A 15,839-nucleotide genomic window follows, 5' to 3' on the forward strand; every position below is an offset into this window, starting at 1 on the left:
TCTTCTGGGTCCGTCAGTCAAGCTGATGGCGAGTTCCAGCTGTCATCCAGCGGTTCTGGTGGCGAGTAATGCTAACCCCTAAACCTCCACCACCAGCAACCTAACTCTACTCCTCCGTTTAGGGCTTAACATTAACTGCCCCCTCCCGCAGCCTAACCTTCATATCATCATTCTCCATACTAACGACATTTCACATGTCCACATTTTGCAGATGTTGACGTGTTCTATGTTGCCATATCAACAATTGGCATCATAACTGTCGACATTGTGGTGTCTGTAATAAAACTGTCGACATAGTAGCAGGATCCCATTACATAAGACCTATGGTGTTAAAAATATGAATTATGTGAAATGCATATACAGTTAACTATTTTTTATTTGTATGGCAAATTGAGGGCTATTTGAGAATGCATTTTGGCCATAGGCGTATTTATAATGGGTGCAGAGTGTGTGATGCACACGGGCCCTTGGTTCCAGGCATGGCCCAGCACTGCACACCATACACCCAAAGCATACTTACCTCGCTCCAGTAAGCAGGTCACTCCTCCTCCGTGGTGCCATCTTCCCAGTGACCTCTTCGGGAAGATGGTGCTGCATAGCGACAGCAAAGCCTTTGCTCTCTAGTGCGCATGCACCATCCTTCCGAATATTACTGGGAACAGTGGTGCACACAGGGAGGGTTCCAAGTACCCAGAAACACACCTGATGGACCAAAAGAGACAGAGATGGAGACAGCCTTGTTAATATCCACCTGATTTTGGCAGTGAAATTGTTGCAGTTACACTGCAGACCAAAACACTAAACCAGGGTGCATAAGAAATTTTCATAGGTTGCACTCTTGCACCTCAGAATGAAAAAATGGGGTGGATTATAATGACAGCGATAGGTTTTACGCATGGAACCACAGTGCAACATTTAGGCAAGGAACATACGATAAACACACTGGTACAATTCAGGTACCTGTCCCATACCAGCTCTGACTTGATGCATCATAGCATTCTGGGGCCTATTTATAATTAAATATTTGCAGCATATTCCCAGAAAACCCATGAATATTAAGTATCACCCCAATGTACGAGGGAACCCTCCCTGGCAATGGTCAGTAGACTGTGCATGGGCAGGAGTCCCGCTAGAGAAGTGAAAAGACCTCTAATGTGGTCACTTCACTCCAAGCACATCACAGGGGTAATGGGCTCCTCTGGGTATTATTATATTATATATAATAGATAGCCTAATTTTTAGAAAAGTCCACCAAATCACATATTGTGATTTCCCTATGCTAGATTATTAGTGTCAGTGATTTATTCACAAGTGCTAGTTATTGTTTAACTGCATGGTCTTGGTGATATGTTTTGCCCCTTTTTCAGTGTTAGGACTCTATTTATCAAGTGGATAAAAGTCACTGTGCCTGTGTAAATACTGACAAAGGCTCTATCACAGCTTCTTCCAAATTAACAATGCCAGAGAAATCAGATTTTTCCAGCCTTACTCTACTTTCCACACTTTACTGACATCCCCATAGACCTCTATGGGTTTAGTAGCATTTATCAAGCGGTGAAAATCACACTTTTAGATGGTGTTGCCTATACCCAGCAATGGATACTAGGGTAGCCAGAGAGGCTTTGCTGGATCGCCACTGGGTTAAAAAACTATGCGCATTTCTGCTGTGGCATCACATTTAAAGTTAATCCTTTGCCAGCAGAGTTAGGGTGGCAGCAACTAAGAAGAGGTCATTGTGGGACAGGAAGATATCACTGAGAAATACTGGGATGAAGACCAGTGGTACCCAAATGTGTATAGCTGCAAGAAGCAGTGATAAAAAAAATAATAAAGATAACACAAGTTGTAGCCCTTATTGTTAACTACAGTCTTAAGACACCGAAATGCAAATATCCTGCACACCCTGTATTATTAATAGCCTGGCACACTTCTATGCACCATTATCAAGTGTTTTTATTTTTATTTTACAAATAATAATTTGGGGGCATTTGTAAAGGTTAACATTTGTTATAGACAGGAGAGACTTCTTGACTCTTGTGGTATAAATGCAGGAGGCAGTTTTAAGTAGGTAATGCATTTAAAGAACTGTATATTTAAATCTATTTCTACATGTATTCTTTTTAATATTAAGTATCATTGTTTTCAAATGTGGGTATATTACTTGTTACATAAAGACTACAGATTTCAATAAATGCTAGGGTCAAGCATCTTCCTTGTGTTATTACTTACTTTACCTTATTTTGCTTTTTAAAGACCTACTATCAACTAGGGGTGAGCGGGTTCGGTTTTACTCGGATCTTTTTATTGGCTATCGCCGAACACGTGTTTTGGATAGCGAATGAAATCGAGCCGAAATTGCGGTAAAGTGGCGATAAGAACCGAGTAAAACCGAACCCGCTCACCCCTACTATCAACTATAATTCAATATTATGTACTATAAGGCCACAAAATCATAATTGGTTATCATAAAGTCTAGAGTCATAAAGCATTCTGATACCATGAACATTGTGGACACCAAAGTTCTAAATGAGTTTTCCATGCTGTGTGGTGCTGGAATAATTTATGACTTCAAATTGAATGACCTCAAATCCTATTATACTGTAAAAGTCATTGCTCTCTTCTCAAAAGAAGAATAAAATATATATTTTAGAGCACAGGTTTTTTTAGATGATTATATAGGCTTGAGTAACCGAATGCAGAAAGGGTTAATGTGTGATAAAAGACATTGCTACAAGCTTCTGCCACTTTTTTAGCCACTGGGTGAAAAGGATGCATACAACAATGGATATTTATAGTTATTCTCTGCTAGCACCTCTTGCAGTGTAAGACAGCATAAACCTATTAATTAGAAATAAAACAATAAAACATACTTTAAGTACTGAATAATATGGAGTAATTTTTGGTTAACTGATTATCTATTATATATGATATGTCCCACGGATTGCCACAATTAATGAAAGGTGTTCGTTAACATGTTACATTTCACCTGAGACCTTTTTCGGTAAAAGTTTATCTTTGGAGTAACCGAGTGCCAGCATTTCCCAGATGCTGACAATGTGAGCTTGTCAGGTGCATAGCTCAATTATTAATTTCTGTAACACACGGAGAGTAACTGTGTTATTGTTCTTTTCAACACAGCTCAGTGTGAGGATGACGCTTAATGATGTCATCTGCCAACAGTGGAAAAATATAATTATATACACCAAATTAAAGCTAATATTTTCATAATCATTTCTGTTAAACATATCTACAGGATAGATATTAATTGTAAATGATCATCTTACTGTGATTTGTGCCTTAGTTATATAGAAGGAAAATCCCTTTACAAAAAAAATGTATTGCAGAGTATACTGTATATATCCACACCCTATTTATTAGTTCCTAACAGCTGAATGGAATTTATTCATGCATAATGGTTTATTAAGATGACAGCTGGTAATGTATCTTACCTGATATACCTTAAAGCTTCTTGTCCGTCATTGTTTTCAAGCCCTGAGTTGCTCATTTTCCTGTCTTGTGGATACCTCAGTGTGTCTCTGTGTCTAGCTATACACAGCTGAGTGTCTCTGATACAGGGAGACAAATCAACCAGTGAGCAGCTAGCAGCAATGTCAGAATTCCACCGGATTGGATCTCACTTGCAGGTACCCACTGTTCCTGATCATTTAACCCCTTCCAAAGAAATCCTGAAACTGCTTGGTTCATTCAGCCGGTATATCACATGTAATATTTTTTTGTAAATGTCTTAAACTGGAAAATTACATATAGTAAGATTTATTTTATTTCTTGAGGTCTAATCCTAAGAAGAAAAAGTTAGAGTTACACTGTATAGTGGCATGCAGAGCATGTTATTAGAAAGTAATGCAATAGGTCATGCATATTAACTGGTCTGTCTACTGAGATAAGTGATTGTAGCTCAACTGAAAGGGGCTCATTTATAAATGATTGCAATTGTGATATGGACGCAACATTAGCGCCCATGATCACATTGCAGGAAGCGATCAAACCAATGGGATGTAACTAATTACACCAGGGGCTCCGAAATAAGCCTGTCCCTGCGATGTGCTGGGAGTGAATTGACCGCATCAGCGGTCTTTTTACCCCTGTGCCGGGACTCCAGCGCATGCGTGGTCTACTGACCACACATGCGCTGTGGCCATTGCTGGGGGAGGGGTCCTATGGATCATGCATCACACTCTGGAGGTTGGTAAATATGGCAGCATCGCATCCACCATAGAAACTATACAGAATAGAGGGAATCTCCGAAACCTGCTGTGGTCCCTTGTGTCATACATTCGGGGTATACTAAATATTTGCAATTACCCCACAAAAACGTGTGTTTTCGGGGAATAAGCCACAAATATATATTGATAATAGTGAGGTACGGTTAATATAGAAAAACAAGTGGAAAGCTCTCATAGTTTACATACCATTAATATATAAATAAATATAGAACTTGATGCAGAGTGAGAGCTATGCCAGTTTGCATGCCGTAAATGAGGTGATTTTGCTTTTTGCATGCCCAGACCAGTGCATGAATGCTTATACACCTATGTAGTTTTGCATGATTCTGCCAGTTGCACCTGAATAGGTGAAACAGGGGCTTTCCAATGCAGTAAGCTTGTGTTTGCACAACTGCAAAGAACCATTCATGCCTGAGATAGCCGTATTATTTGGTGGTGGTATGGGTCAAGTTCACATGCATTGATGTTGATCAGGGGCCGATTGGGTAACTGGGAAATCAGGACACTTTCCTCTGGGCCAGACCCCCTCTTTCACCAGATTAAAGGGAAGATATGTTCCGGGCCCCCTCTCTCCAGGGGCCACCCGCCGCCGATTGGATTGGCCGTCACTGACAGTGACTGACAAATTGGCAGTCTAATTGACAGCTGCGCTCAGCGTACTGCTCTGAGTGCCTGCGGACATTCAGTGACAAGCAGCCTGCACAGGCTGCAGGAGAAGATGGAGCGTGCATGGAGACGGCAAGTGAGGGGATGCGGCTCTGACACTGACTGAGCTGCCACTGTGAAGTATGGAGGATGATGGAGGGGAGGATGGGGCTGGAGTGTGAGGGGGAAAAGGAGGATCCTATGGGATGTGAACAGGGTGTGCAGGGATAAACACAGGATTTTCATGGGGAGGAGGGAGGTCTATTCTTCTCCCTCTTCTTTTTATCCTATCTAGTCTTCTCTATTTCTCCATTGGGGCCCTTCTATGTATTTGCACCCAGTCAAGCATATGTGTTATTTGCTACAGCATGTTGGTTCTGATTCAGAGGTCTTTATATAAATTCGTACTGAGATACCCACTGGCTGCACCGCTATGCATATTAAGACACACCAAAGGAGATTGCACCAGCCCTTTGGAGGTGTGATCTCTCTCTGACTAAATATGACCGTCTGTGCCATCTGTATGACCGCTACACACCCGCAACATGCAACTGTCTGGCTAGCAACCTCCATGTTCCACAAACACCCACCGAAATTGCCTCAGCATTATGTTACTTACCAGCAGGAGGCACTATAACAGTGATGTGAACTTATCTCTGTTCGTAATAGTAATTAGTAAATTGGAGCTTGGAGGAGACATAGGCCAGTGACTCTGGCTTTATTAGTGATGAATATTAATTTATTACCCTCCTAATGCACCATTTTTGCCCCAGTACATGGAATCACACTCTTTGTAAGACCCATCCAGATGCCTCTTATATGCCATAAGAGCCCTTCATATATGACCCTTCATATGGCCCTTCATAAGAGCCCGTTATATGCAATCACACTCTTTGATATGCCCCTTATATACTATCATTCAATCTGGATGCACCATATATGCCATCAGACCATCACCCCCCATTTAGGGCTGCTTCAGAAATTTCCTGGGCTGCTTTGCCATCCCAATCTGCCCCTGATGATGACAATGATTGCCAGCACTAGAGAACTGGTTCAGATTGGCAGTTTAAAAATGCATTGCTGTAGTTGATAGATGCTTTCTTCATTGCTCAGAAATATATTTTGACCAATTATTTTTTTTTTAACATGAGACATTGTTGTTTCTGCTACAGGGGCGGATTGGGATGGAAAACCACATGATATATTGTATAAATCCACGGTGCAGCGATGTATAAAACAGCAAGACTCCAGGGTTAAGTAAACAGATGAACATTTTACTGAAAGTTCAACTTTGCAAGCCCTTTACAGCCCGTTCATCAGGAACATCAAATACATTGACAGTAAAACAAGCACTTACCTTTATACCCCCACCAGGTATGTGCAAGGAAGAGGACTGCTCCAGAGCCGCGATCACATGACCGGTGTGTGCTGGGCGCGTTGGGTTGACATCGTCTCGCTCACCTCCGGCGGTTATGGTAACCTAAGACGTTCCTTCGGCCCCAGGCTGTGTGTGTTAAAAACAAAGGGGAAGCAAGTCAGAGAACACAGGAGCTGATTCAGACCCGCTCGCTGGGATGCGTTCGCATGTAAGCTGGCCGATTTTCGCAATCTGTGCATGCATCGCAGTGCACGAACCAGTGCGAGAGATCGGTAAGCATTCGCTCACTGCACATGGACTGCCCAGCAGAGTGAGTGACAGGAGAAGCCGTTTGTGGGTGGTGACAGGGGCTGGCCATTAACAACGGGGGGGGTGGAGGTACAAACGCAGGCATGCCTGAGTGTCTTAATACCATTTCAGAGGCATGCATAATTAACAGGCAGCATCATAGTACACGTCACCTGGTTTCACACTGAAGTGGTTGCAGTGCTTGCGGCAGGGTATAGTCAACCTCAAGCACTGCGATCGCATCCGATGTTACTCAATGTACCGATGGTTTTCATACACTTCCTAGAGATGATGCGCGCAAGTGGGCATCTTATAAGAGGCTGGTGGGTGTCTGCATACTCAAAGTGATCGCACGCCAAGACATAGTTGGCGTGCTTATGCCTTGCCGTTCGATCGCCTGCCTTGCTGGTTGTGTGCCTGATTTGCATACGCTGGTTGCGAGGGAACGCATCTAGCGAGTGGGTCTGAATGAGCTCCACAGAGCGAAGGAACAATATGCCATTACATGTAAAATATCAATTATAGTGGCACTGTGCTACACATATGAACCAAAGCATAATAGATATATAGGGGTCTATTTACTAAGCAGTGTTATGAGACAGAGTGAAAAGTGATGAGGTGCCATGCCAATCAGCTCCTAACTGTCCTTTTTCAAACACAGCCTGTGAGATAGCAGTTAAGAGCTGATTGGCTGACACCTTATCACTTTTCACTCTGTCTCCTAACACTGCTTAGTAAATAGACTCCATAGTAACAAATAGATAATTACGTGACTGCACAAGACAGTTACTGAAACATAAACCATGAAAATTGCAGACTCAAAAAAATTATATATCAAATAAAGGCATTCAGTGCGTTAGTTTAAACCCATTGGTTGAACTGCGTTGAGTCTCAAAATCCTTCTGGCTTCTAACCTGGCTAGGGCTGCACTGCCTCTCTATAACCTCCACCTGGCAATGGAGGATATGATCGATTAACCTATATCGCAGCATAGATAATTGATGACATTCCTGTTTGAAATGTTTTGCCACTGGTGATCCATGTCTTTTCCAGAAAGTGGCGTGCATATGGCAAACCTATGTGTTCCTTGAACATTCTTGAAGTCATACCAAGATAACAAAAACCACATGGACATATGATCATGTTTTTGAACTGCATGTAAGCACATGTCTGATTTGAAACACCTGACCTGTATGCGGATATTGGAATGTGTTGCCAGTAATCAAGTAGCTACAGGTCACACAAGACGGGCAATCGTAGCACCCTGGTTTTTATGTGAGAACAATGTGTTAGAATGGAGATCATAGTAATATCCGTATGGAGCAAATGGTCCCTCAAATCTCTATCACGTTTATAGCACGTCACAGGATGCATCCTGTGGAACACCAAAAGATTGCTGGCACTTGCCACTATGGGCCATAATGCCTTTGAGGCCTGAGGTAAAATGGTACTAGATGTAGTGTAGGTGTTGATCGACATTGCATCGATTCCACAAGTGGACGGAAGACTCCTGGAGAGATGTTGACCCATACCATCTGGATAGCTTCACACAGTTCCCTAATATTTGTTGGTGCAAGGATCTTGGGTGCAAATGAATATCTCCACCACGTCCCATAAATGCTCAAATGGGTTCATCTCAGCCGAACATGGTACCATTCATTGGAACTCTCCAGAATGCTCACTAAACCAATTCTAGACAACTTGGGATGAAGACACGGTGCATTATCCTGCTGGAATATTCCATCATTATGGGGGTACATGTAGTCCATGAAGGGCTGCAAATGGTCATCAAACAATGCAATGTAGCAGTTACCAGTCAATTACATGTTCAAGTGGACCAGCGGACCCAACCATGCAAAGTGAACACGCCCCACACCATTATGGAACCACCACCAGCCTGCCCAGTACCTTGGCCACACATGAACCCTTCCATCAGCCTGAAACAGGGCAATTATGACTCATCCGACCACACCACATTTTAACAGTCCTCCAGGATCCAATTAGTGATGTCACAAGCCCAGGTGAGACGCTGTGTCCTGTCACTGTGTAATAGTGTTAACAGGGGCACTTTAGTGAGTCTTCTGCTCCCATATCCCATGGAAGATAAAGAACGTTAAATTGACCTGCTGGTTATGCGTCTGGTACCTTCTGCATCAAATGTGGATGTGATTTGAGACAGTGTCTTTTGTCTGTTACCACAGACAATTCTGGAAAGACGCAGCTGGTCACGATCATTAAGCACCCATGGTCGGCCACTGCACTGTCCACGGTGGTGGTAATGCTTTCCATGAGGTATTCCCATGACACCATAGATCGAGGACTGTTGAATGTCCCCACAACTTTGGAAATGGCATGTACCATCCACATACCCTTTCCTTACCTATCCCTTTACCATTTCACCCACCACCCCACTTTAGAGGTCACTTGTTAGGTCAGTGTTTTTTTCCTTTCAGATATGTATCCGCATTGTATTGCTCTTAATGTGTTTAATAAGTAAATTTAGGAATGGGTATGTACTGCCGGCTGTCGGGATGCCTCCTGTCAGAATACCAACAGTGGCATCCCGATGGTGGGTATCCCGATAGGGGTCCGGTAAGTATACTTATCCTCCCCCCCCTCCCCTCCTAACCCTCCCTTCTTGTAGCCTAACCCTATCCCTCCCCACCCCGCACCCTAACCCTCCCCGTTAGTGCCTAAACCTAACCCTCCCCCCTTAGTGCCTAACCCCAACCTTTTTCCCCCCTTTGGTGCCTTTTGTATGTATACCAGTGGTCTCGCGAGCTCCCGGTAGCTCGCAGTCTTCATTTTGGTAACTCACCAAGCTGCAGTACTGCCGAGTAAACTAGGAGGAAGTGACCTCTGACGTGTGCTTCCCTGTGGCGTCGTCAACGCCATGGATGGAGCCAAAGAGAAGCACATCAGGTGATTTCCACAGCCTCTACAGTAATCACCTGACATGCTCTCCCGTGGTACCACCCACAGCGTCTACACTACGGCGGAGCGAATGACTCCTGCCCAGCCCTGCCAGAAAATCACACAGCAGCCCTGCCTATGGGGTCTATTTACTAAGCAGTGTTAGGAGACAAAGTGAGAGGAGATAAGGTACCAGCCAATCAGCTCCCAACTGTCATTTTTCAAACACAGCCTGTGACATGGCAGGAGCTGATTGGCTGGCACCTTATCTCATTTCACTTTGTCTCCTAACACTGCTTAGTAAATAGACCCTTCTATATTTTGCTCCTCTATTGCACGTACCTCCTTGGAGCCAGGAATAAACAGTGAAATGTGCCTGTGCTTAAATTTTATTTTACAAACTACAACAATATAACTGTAATAATTAAATGCATTGTTATTTTCTATGAAACATTATTTTCATTTTCATGAAATGACCTTCAGTTGTTCGGTTATTAGCCAGATTTTTTTTTTCTCCAGTTTTAGTAGCTCTTCGGGAGGTTTCATTATTCTAAAGTAGCTCACACCTCAATTAAGGTTGTATACTATAAAATAAGCATGAGCAATAAACTCTTTCCATCTCCTATATTAAAGTACAGATTGTCCTATCCCCTTCCCCCTTAGAAAATAAAAAGCTTGCTGTACTGTACTTGTCACTGGGTTAAATCACAGGACTCTTTTTAAGTTGGCCCAGTAATGCGCTTCCTTCTTTCATATTAGTGGTACTGGATTTTGCTCTTCTCTTGCTTTAATTGGCATGGTGTCTGGGTACACATGATAAAACACTACAGCCACTTCAGAGCTTGTATCTCTTCCAGGAATTGAGAATATATAGGAGTATTGTTTCATTTAGGCAGTCAGCACCAACAATTTGGCAGAGGATTCATCACTATAGCTATAATTGTAACAGAAACTTAAATGGTATCTTACAGATGTCTAGAAAGAATAAGTGGCTTACATTATTGTTGCATATCTTCCAATGCAACATGTACCTGTTATTTTAGTCTCCTGGTAGGCTCTTCATGTCCTAGTCTGACACTGACAGGATACAGCAATGCAAGGCTTCCTGTGAGTGTCTGACTGGGACATGAAGAGCCTACCAGGAGAATAAAATGCCCGGGCCTGTTAAAGGGCGTTACCAGCCATTGTGTAGGTGTGGTCACCCCTGGTGGAGCATGGTCACCTCACAAAGGACACAGCATAATATTATTTAGTTTCAGATTCGCAGACACGCCACTTCTGTGTAAAATGCACTGACGTCTGTCTACTCCATAATGCCATGGCCGAATCTGAGCATACTGAGATGACCACTTGGACACTTGTGGTGGCACTAATACCTTGAGGTGCGTCTTTAGACGCATCTTTGGATGCACCAAAAAACATGTACCAGCCCTATGGCAGGTGCGATATCTGTCTGAACATGGCATCCTGTATCAGCACTACTGTGTCTTTAGATGCAGTCCTTGTCAGCATCATGCCCATGTCTGGATAGCCAACCCCATGTTACCTCCCAGGAATGCCCACTGAAATCCACAGATCTTGGATCCAAAATCGTTCTGCATCCTCCCTGCAGCAACCATCAGTATGCATGCACGTTAACGACTGGACCCGGATGTGGAGGATATGTCGTCTGATCCGACATTTAGTGTGTACCCAGCTTTACAACAGCTGGTTTTCACAGTTGTCTGGCCTCTCAGAGTAGCTCTGCCTAGCATGGGAGGGGGTGGGGGACTAGGCGGCGGGGGAGATTAGTTCCACCCCCTCTCCAGGACTACTTTAAGCCATGGTCAGTAGTGTAGCGTGGAGCCATGACACCCGCAGCATGCCTATGCTTCAACCCTTCCCCCCACCCCACCAGTACTGAGTTTTGCTACAGTTGGAGATGCCAGAAGCAGAAAGTAAAGTGATCGCATTACTAATCACTTTACTTTACCACTGAAGGGACTGGTTTCTTTGTCCCTGTGTGTATTTTAATACAGTCCAGCGGGGGGCGTGGCCTGGAGTAGCTTGGAGAAGGATGCGTTCAGCTGGCTCTCCCGCTAATGTCCTTTTAAATATCCTGTTTTTGGTGGGTTATGTCATCCCAAAGCTGCTATTTACTCTGGGGCATCTTCCTTTGAGCACCAGCAGTCCTTAGCTGGACTTCTGTTTGGTGATGCTTATGTTCTATCCCCGCGTCCGTGTCCTCTCCACGCGGTGAATGGCATCTCTGTTTCCGGCTCATGAGGTTATATAGTGAGCTGTACTTACCTGAGAACCCAGTTTTCTCTTTGGCCCCTGTCTGCTCGCTGAGACGTCTGGGGAGTGATTGACGCGGACTGCCGCCATCTTGCTCAGATGTTCTTCTTTGGATCCTGCTTGTCTGCAGTAGCACACAGTGAGTGTTGGTTGTGTGCTGCCGCCACCATCTTGACCTATCGGTTCTCCTCAGCTGATGTGTGAATCCTCCGGTTGATCTGGTACATCTGATTCAGCAGAGAGAGCTCTTCCTGCTTTCTTGTCAAAGCTGCTGCTGTGGCTGTGCTGCCTCACAGACTCCTGTATCAGCGGTCATTTTGTATGGTACTTCCTCCTCACATCTGCTGCCGGTTATCTCCTGGTTATTTGCAGGTGAGCTCTGGTGGTGTGCTAACCACTACCATCTTGCCGCTGGTCATCTTCCAGCTTGCCCTGTTGTTGTTCCTGATTTGCTGGACTTCGAATACTCTACAGTCTGGTGACTTGGAGACCACGCTTTATCGATTGCACCAATAATCCTGCGTTGCAGTAAAGATGGCTGCCTCCTTATTGCAAATTCTCCGGTCTATTAATGCTTCTACTCAGAGGCTTCTTATTCAGCTTGGCAGCATGATGGATGAACCCCAGCATTCTGTGTCAGTGTCATGCAGCCTGTCTATTGGTGGTGCCCACTACTGGGCTTAATACCCTATTAGCTCCAGCGTACCAAGGCTCTGTTGGGTTTTATCCAAAGATCAGTCCGGATGGGTTGAAGCTACAGAATTTATGTACAACAGAGCAATTTGTGGACATATCCTGTCAAATGTCTGTGTCTATTTTTGAATCCGCTGCCTTCTCAGTTTTTGGATATTTCGATTCTGTTCTGGTTCTTCCAAAGCTCCATTTTTTACTGTTTCTAGATGATTTGAAGATTTGGAACTTTTCCCTACAGTACTCCTTGCTTTTTTTTGTATATCCTTGGATGGCTGGGAACTTGAAGAATGTATTGCTTGTATATTTTATTTTATATTCTGGGGGGACAGAGACTGGTCTATTTGTACAATCTCACAAGAAGCCGAGGTCTGGCCAGACTAAGATTAGTATTTTGGTTATAGTTTGTAAAATCTGTCTATTCTGGTTTATGGATATATGTTGCTACATTAAGTATTGTATATGACTGTAACACCATAGATTTAAAATATGGGAGAGTCGGGCTGATCCTAGCTTAGGGTCATTAGTCTATTTCTCCCGGTACCTACATGGGATTTTCTATTATCCTGTAGTTGTATGGTCGGTAGGATTTTTTCTAGGTAGTTAGTATAGAATGGGGGGGGGGTTAGGGATCCAGGTATGCCTAGGTTGGGGTTATGTTGTACAAGGTGGGGGATTATAGGGAGGTTTATTTTACGGGTTTATTTTTTTCTTTTTTGTGTGGTTGTGATATTTGGGCATATGTGTTAATTTGACATTGAGTGGACATGCAATTGATATCTCTAGAAGCAGCGGGGTAAAAAAGTAGATCCTTTTGTGTTTGTTTGGTTTTTTTTTAATTCTGTGTACTTATATCCGGTTGTGTGGGCCCGAATGGCGCCTTTGGGCTCCTATTAACTTCTATTTATATGATGTAAACTATACTCTGTATTTTGCTAGTACTTTATGTACAATAAGCTATGTCTTTATATACTGTCTGCCTTATATGTTTTCTCATGTCTGCCACATTATATTTGGTATATTATGTTCTTTTAGTATATTGTATGTTACTTTAAAATCAATACAAAAATTATTGGATTTAACACAGTCCAGCAATCCATAATTTCTTATTGTCATGGTAAGCAGTGATAAGAAATTATAATTATCGTGCTTAAAGCCCGATAATTAAAAAATATGCTCCTTTGTCAAAGGTGCTGGATGCTATAGGTGCTCTGCATATTTATTCCTTCCAGGATATGCATAAAAATGTATATTTTAAATACCAGCTATCAGCAAGTAATTTTTTAAAGAACAGAAAATTGTAATTCCTGAACTCTTTTCCCTTGGAAAAAGAAACCATTATTATTTATGCACTAAAATGTAATAATAAAATATAATCATAAAAAAAATGTTTATAAATAGATTATTAAATAAATGTTCCACACTGGATGTAGTCAGGATGATGACGGTGACAATACTGACAGCAGCATCCCGACTGTCAGAATTCTGACAGGGATCCTGATTCAGACCCGGTCGCTAATCTGCGAACGCACGCTAGGGGTGATTATCGCACATCTATGCATGCGTATGCGTCAAAGTACGCATTGCGCGAACCAGTCACTGCGGCTGGGAATCGTGCGCTCGTAGTACACAGACTGGGTGCTACTTTGAGTGACAGTGCCGTTGTGGGTGGTGACAGGGGAAGGTGCTTGTGTACGGGGGAGTGGATGTGCGAACAAAGGCGTGTCTGAGCGTCAAAACGCAGTTTAATGGGTGTGCATAATTAGCAAAGTAGTGTCATTGAACATGTCACTTGGTTGTATTTTAGCCTGAACTGATCACAGTGCTTGCGGTGGGGTAGGGGCTACCTCAAGTGCTGCAAGCAGCTCCGATAGGTCTCGATGTTCCCGATTAATCACACACTTCCTTTATACTCCTGCGTATGCTCACTGCCGTCGCCCTATAAGACATAGAGGGCATGCTTATGCCAGACAGTGCAATCGCGGGGTTTGCAAACCTGGCCCCTTTTGGCAGCGAGAGAGCGCAGCTTAGCGTCCGGGTCTGAATCAGGCCCAGATTGCGGAGATAAGTATTAGGGTTAGGGGATGCTTAGGGTTAGGTTTATGATTAGGGGGAGGGTTAGGCACTAGGGGGAGGGTTAGAGATACTGTAGGCTGTGGGAGGGGAGGTTTAGGCCTAGAGGTTGGGTTAGAATAAGGGTTACAATACTTACCTAAATCCGACTGAATTTTGACCGCCGGGATGCCGTTGTCGGTATTCTGACCATTGGCATCCTGACCATCTGGATTCCGTACCCAACCTATTCCATACAAGCCATACTTGCTTACGCTCCTGGAACAGCTGGGAGGCTCCCAAAATGCCCCACCCACCTGTATACACCTGGACACCCTGCACCCCCTCCCCCTAAAGCCCTGCAGCAGTGGGGCCAAATCACGTCATGGTGGCCCCGACACCTGCTTCACAATACCGGTAATCTTGGCATTGCATAGTGGGGACGGAGACACAATGACCCGGTTGCACGGTCATAACCCCCCCCGCTTTGCCCCCAATGCAGCGTTATATCACCACCACGCCCCCTGCTGTGCCAACCTGGCTGTCCCCTCCAGTAGAATGTCGGCAATTATGATATAAGCAAAAGAAGGTGCTTAATAGGATGGCATCTCATTTCTCAAATATAAATTATTTAGAAATGATTACAAATACATATAAAAACAAAAAAACAAAACATACTGTAAAAACAATACTGTATAAGGAAGAAGACATTTACAAAAGAAAAGAGTCACTTACCTATTGCTGCGCTGCTTTATTTTCGTTTTGGTGATCCCCACACAGCATGCCATGGCCACTGCGGAGGAGGAGGGTCCTGCTGCATCATGGGAGAAGGAGGGGCCATCAATTGCACAGCCCCTTCATGGAGGTCTGACTTCTACATTGCAATTAAATTATCTATCCAACCAGCAGCACTGGCCACTGACAGACCATCTACAGACCACCTGCTGTCATGTCTAATAATAAGACATTTATGGATGGCGCAGCCCTATTCTCCTGCAGTGGAGGGTGGGGTTATAGATCTAGGCTTTGGGGGCCCTCTGAGGATATTCTGTCCCAGCTCCCCTCCGGGTAGTCCGTCCATGTATGGAGCAGTTAGAACAGCGCCCTTTACCACCGTTGGCTCCCGAAGCACCTGCTCCAATTGCTCTGCCCTCCATACGCCCCTGGCCATGTCTGTCCCTAAATGTGTTCCCAGCATTTATCCATATCAATATGCAACCAGAGTGCCTATCCCAGTAAATGTGCAGCAAATATTTATGTTATTATAATTGTGCATCTAGTATCTATTCCTATAAACATGTGCCGCCCAGTGTCTCTTTCACTATAAATGTGCTACCAGGATTTCTGTTCCT

At 43.8% G+C, this 15,839-nt stretch overlaps 1 protein-coding gene and 1 long non-coding RNA gene across 2 annotated transcripts in view; one reads left to right on the forward strand and one right to left on the reverse strand.

The window, feature by feature from the left end:
• Nucleotides 1-3,540, reverse strand: part of YJEFN3 (YjeF N-terminal domain containing 3) — a 174,871-nt gene extending 171,331 nt beyond the window's left edge. Inside the window, exon 1 of the mRNA XM_088478521.1 lies at nt 3,450-3,540. Within this exon, the coding sequence (XP_088334647.1) occupies nt 3,450-3,505 (56 nt within the window). The 5' untranslated portion in view covers nt 3,506-3,540. The remainder of the gene's footprint in view (nt 1-3,449) is intronic.
• Nucleotides 1-6,481, forward strand: part of LOC148517552 (uncharacterized) — a 35,734-nt gene extending 29,253 nt beyond the window's left edge. Inside the window, exon 3 of the long non-coding RNA XR_015879273.1 lies at nt 6,062-6,481. This is a non-coding gene — a long non-coding RNA (uncharacterized LOC148517552). The remainder of the gene's footprint in view (nt 1-6,061) is intronic.
• The last annotated feature ends 9,358 nt before the right edge of the window (nt 6,482-15,839 follow it).

Source organism: Taudactylus pleione, unplaced genomic scaffold (assembly GCF_031769625.1).
Source record: "Taudactylus pleione unplaced genomic scaffold, aTauple2 ptg000214l, whole genome shotgun sequence".
In the NCBI taxonomy this organism is placed as follows: Eukaryota; Metazoa; Chordata; class Amphibia; order Anura; family Myobatrachidae; genus Taudactylus; species Taudactylus pleione.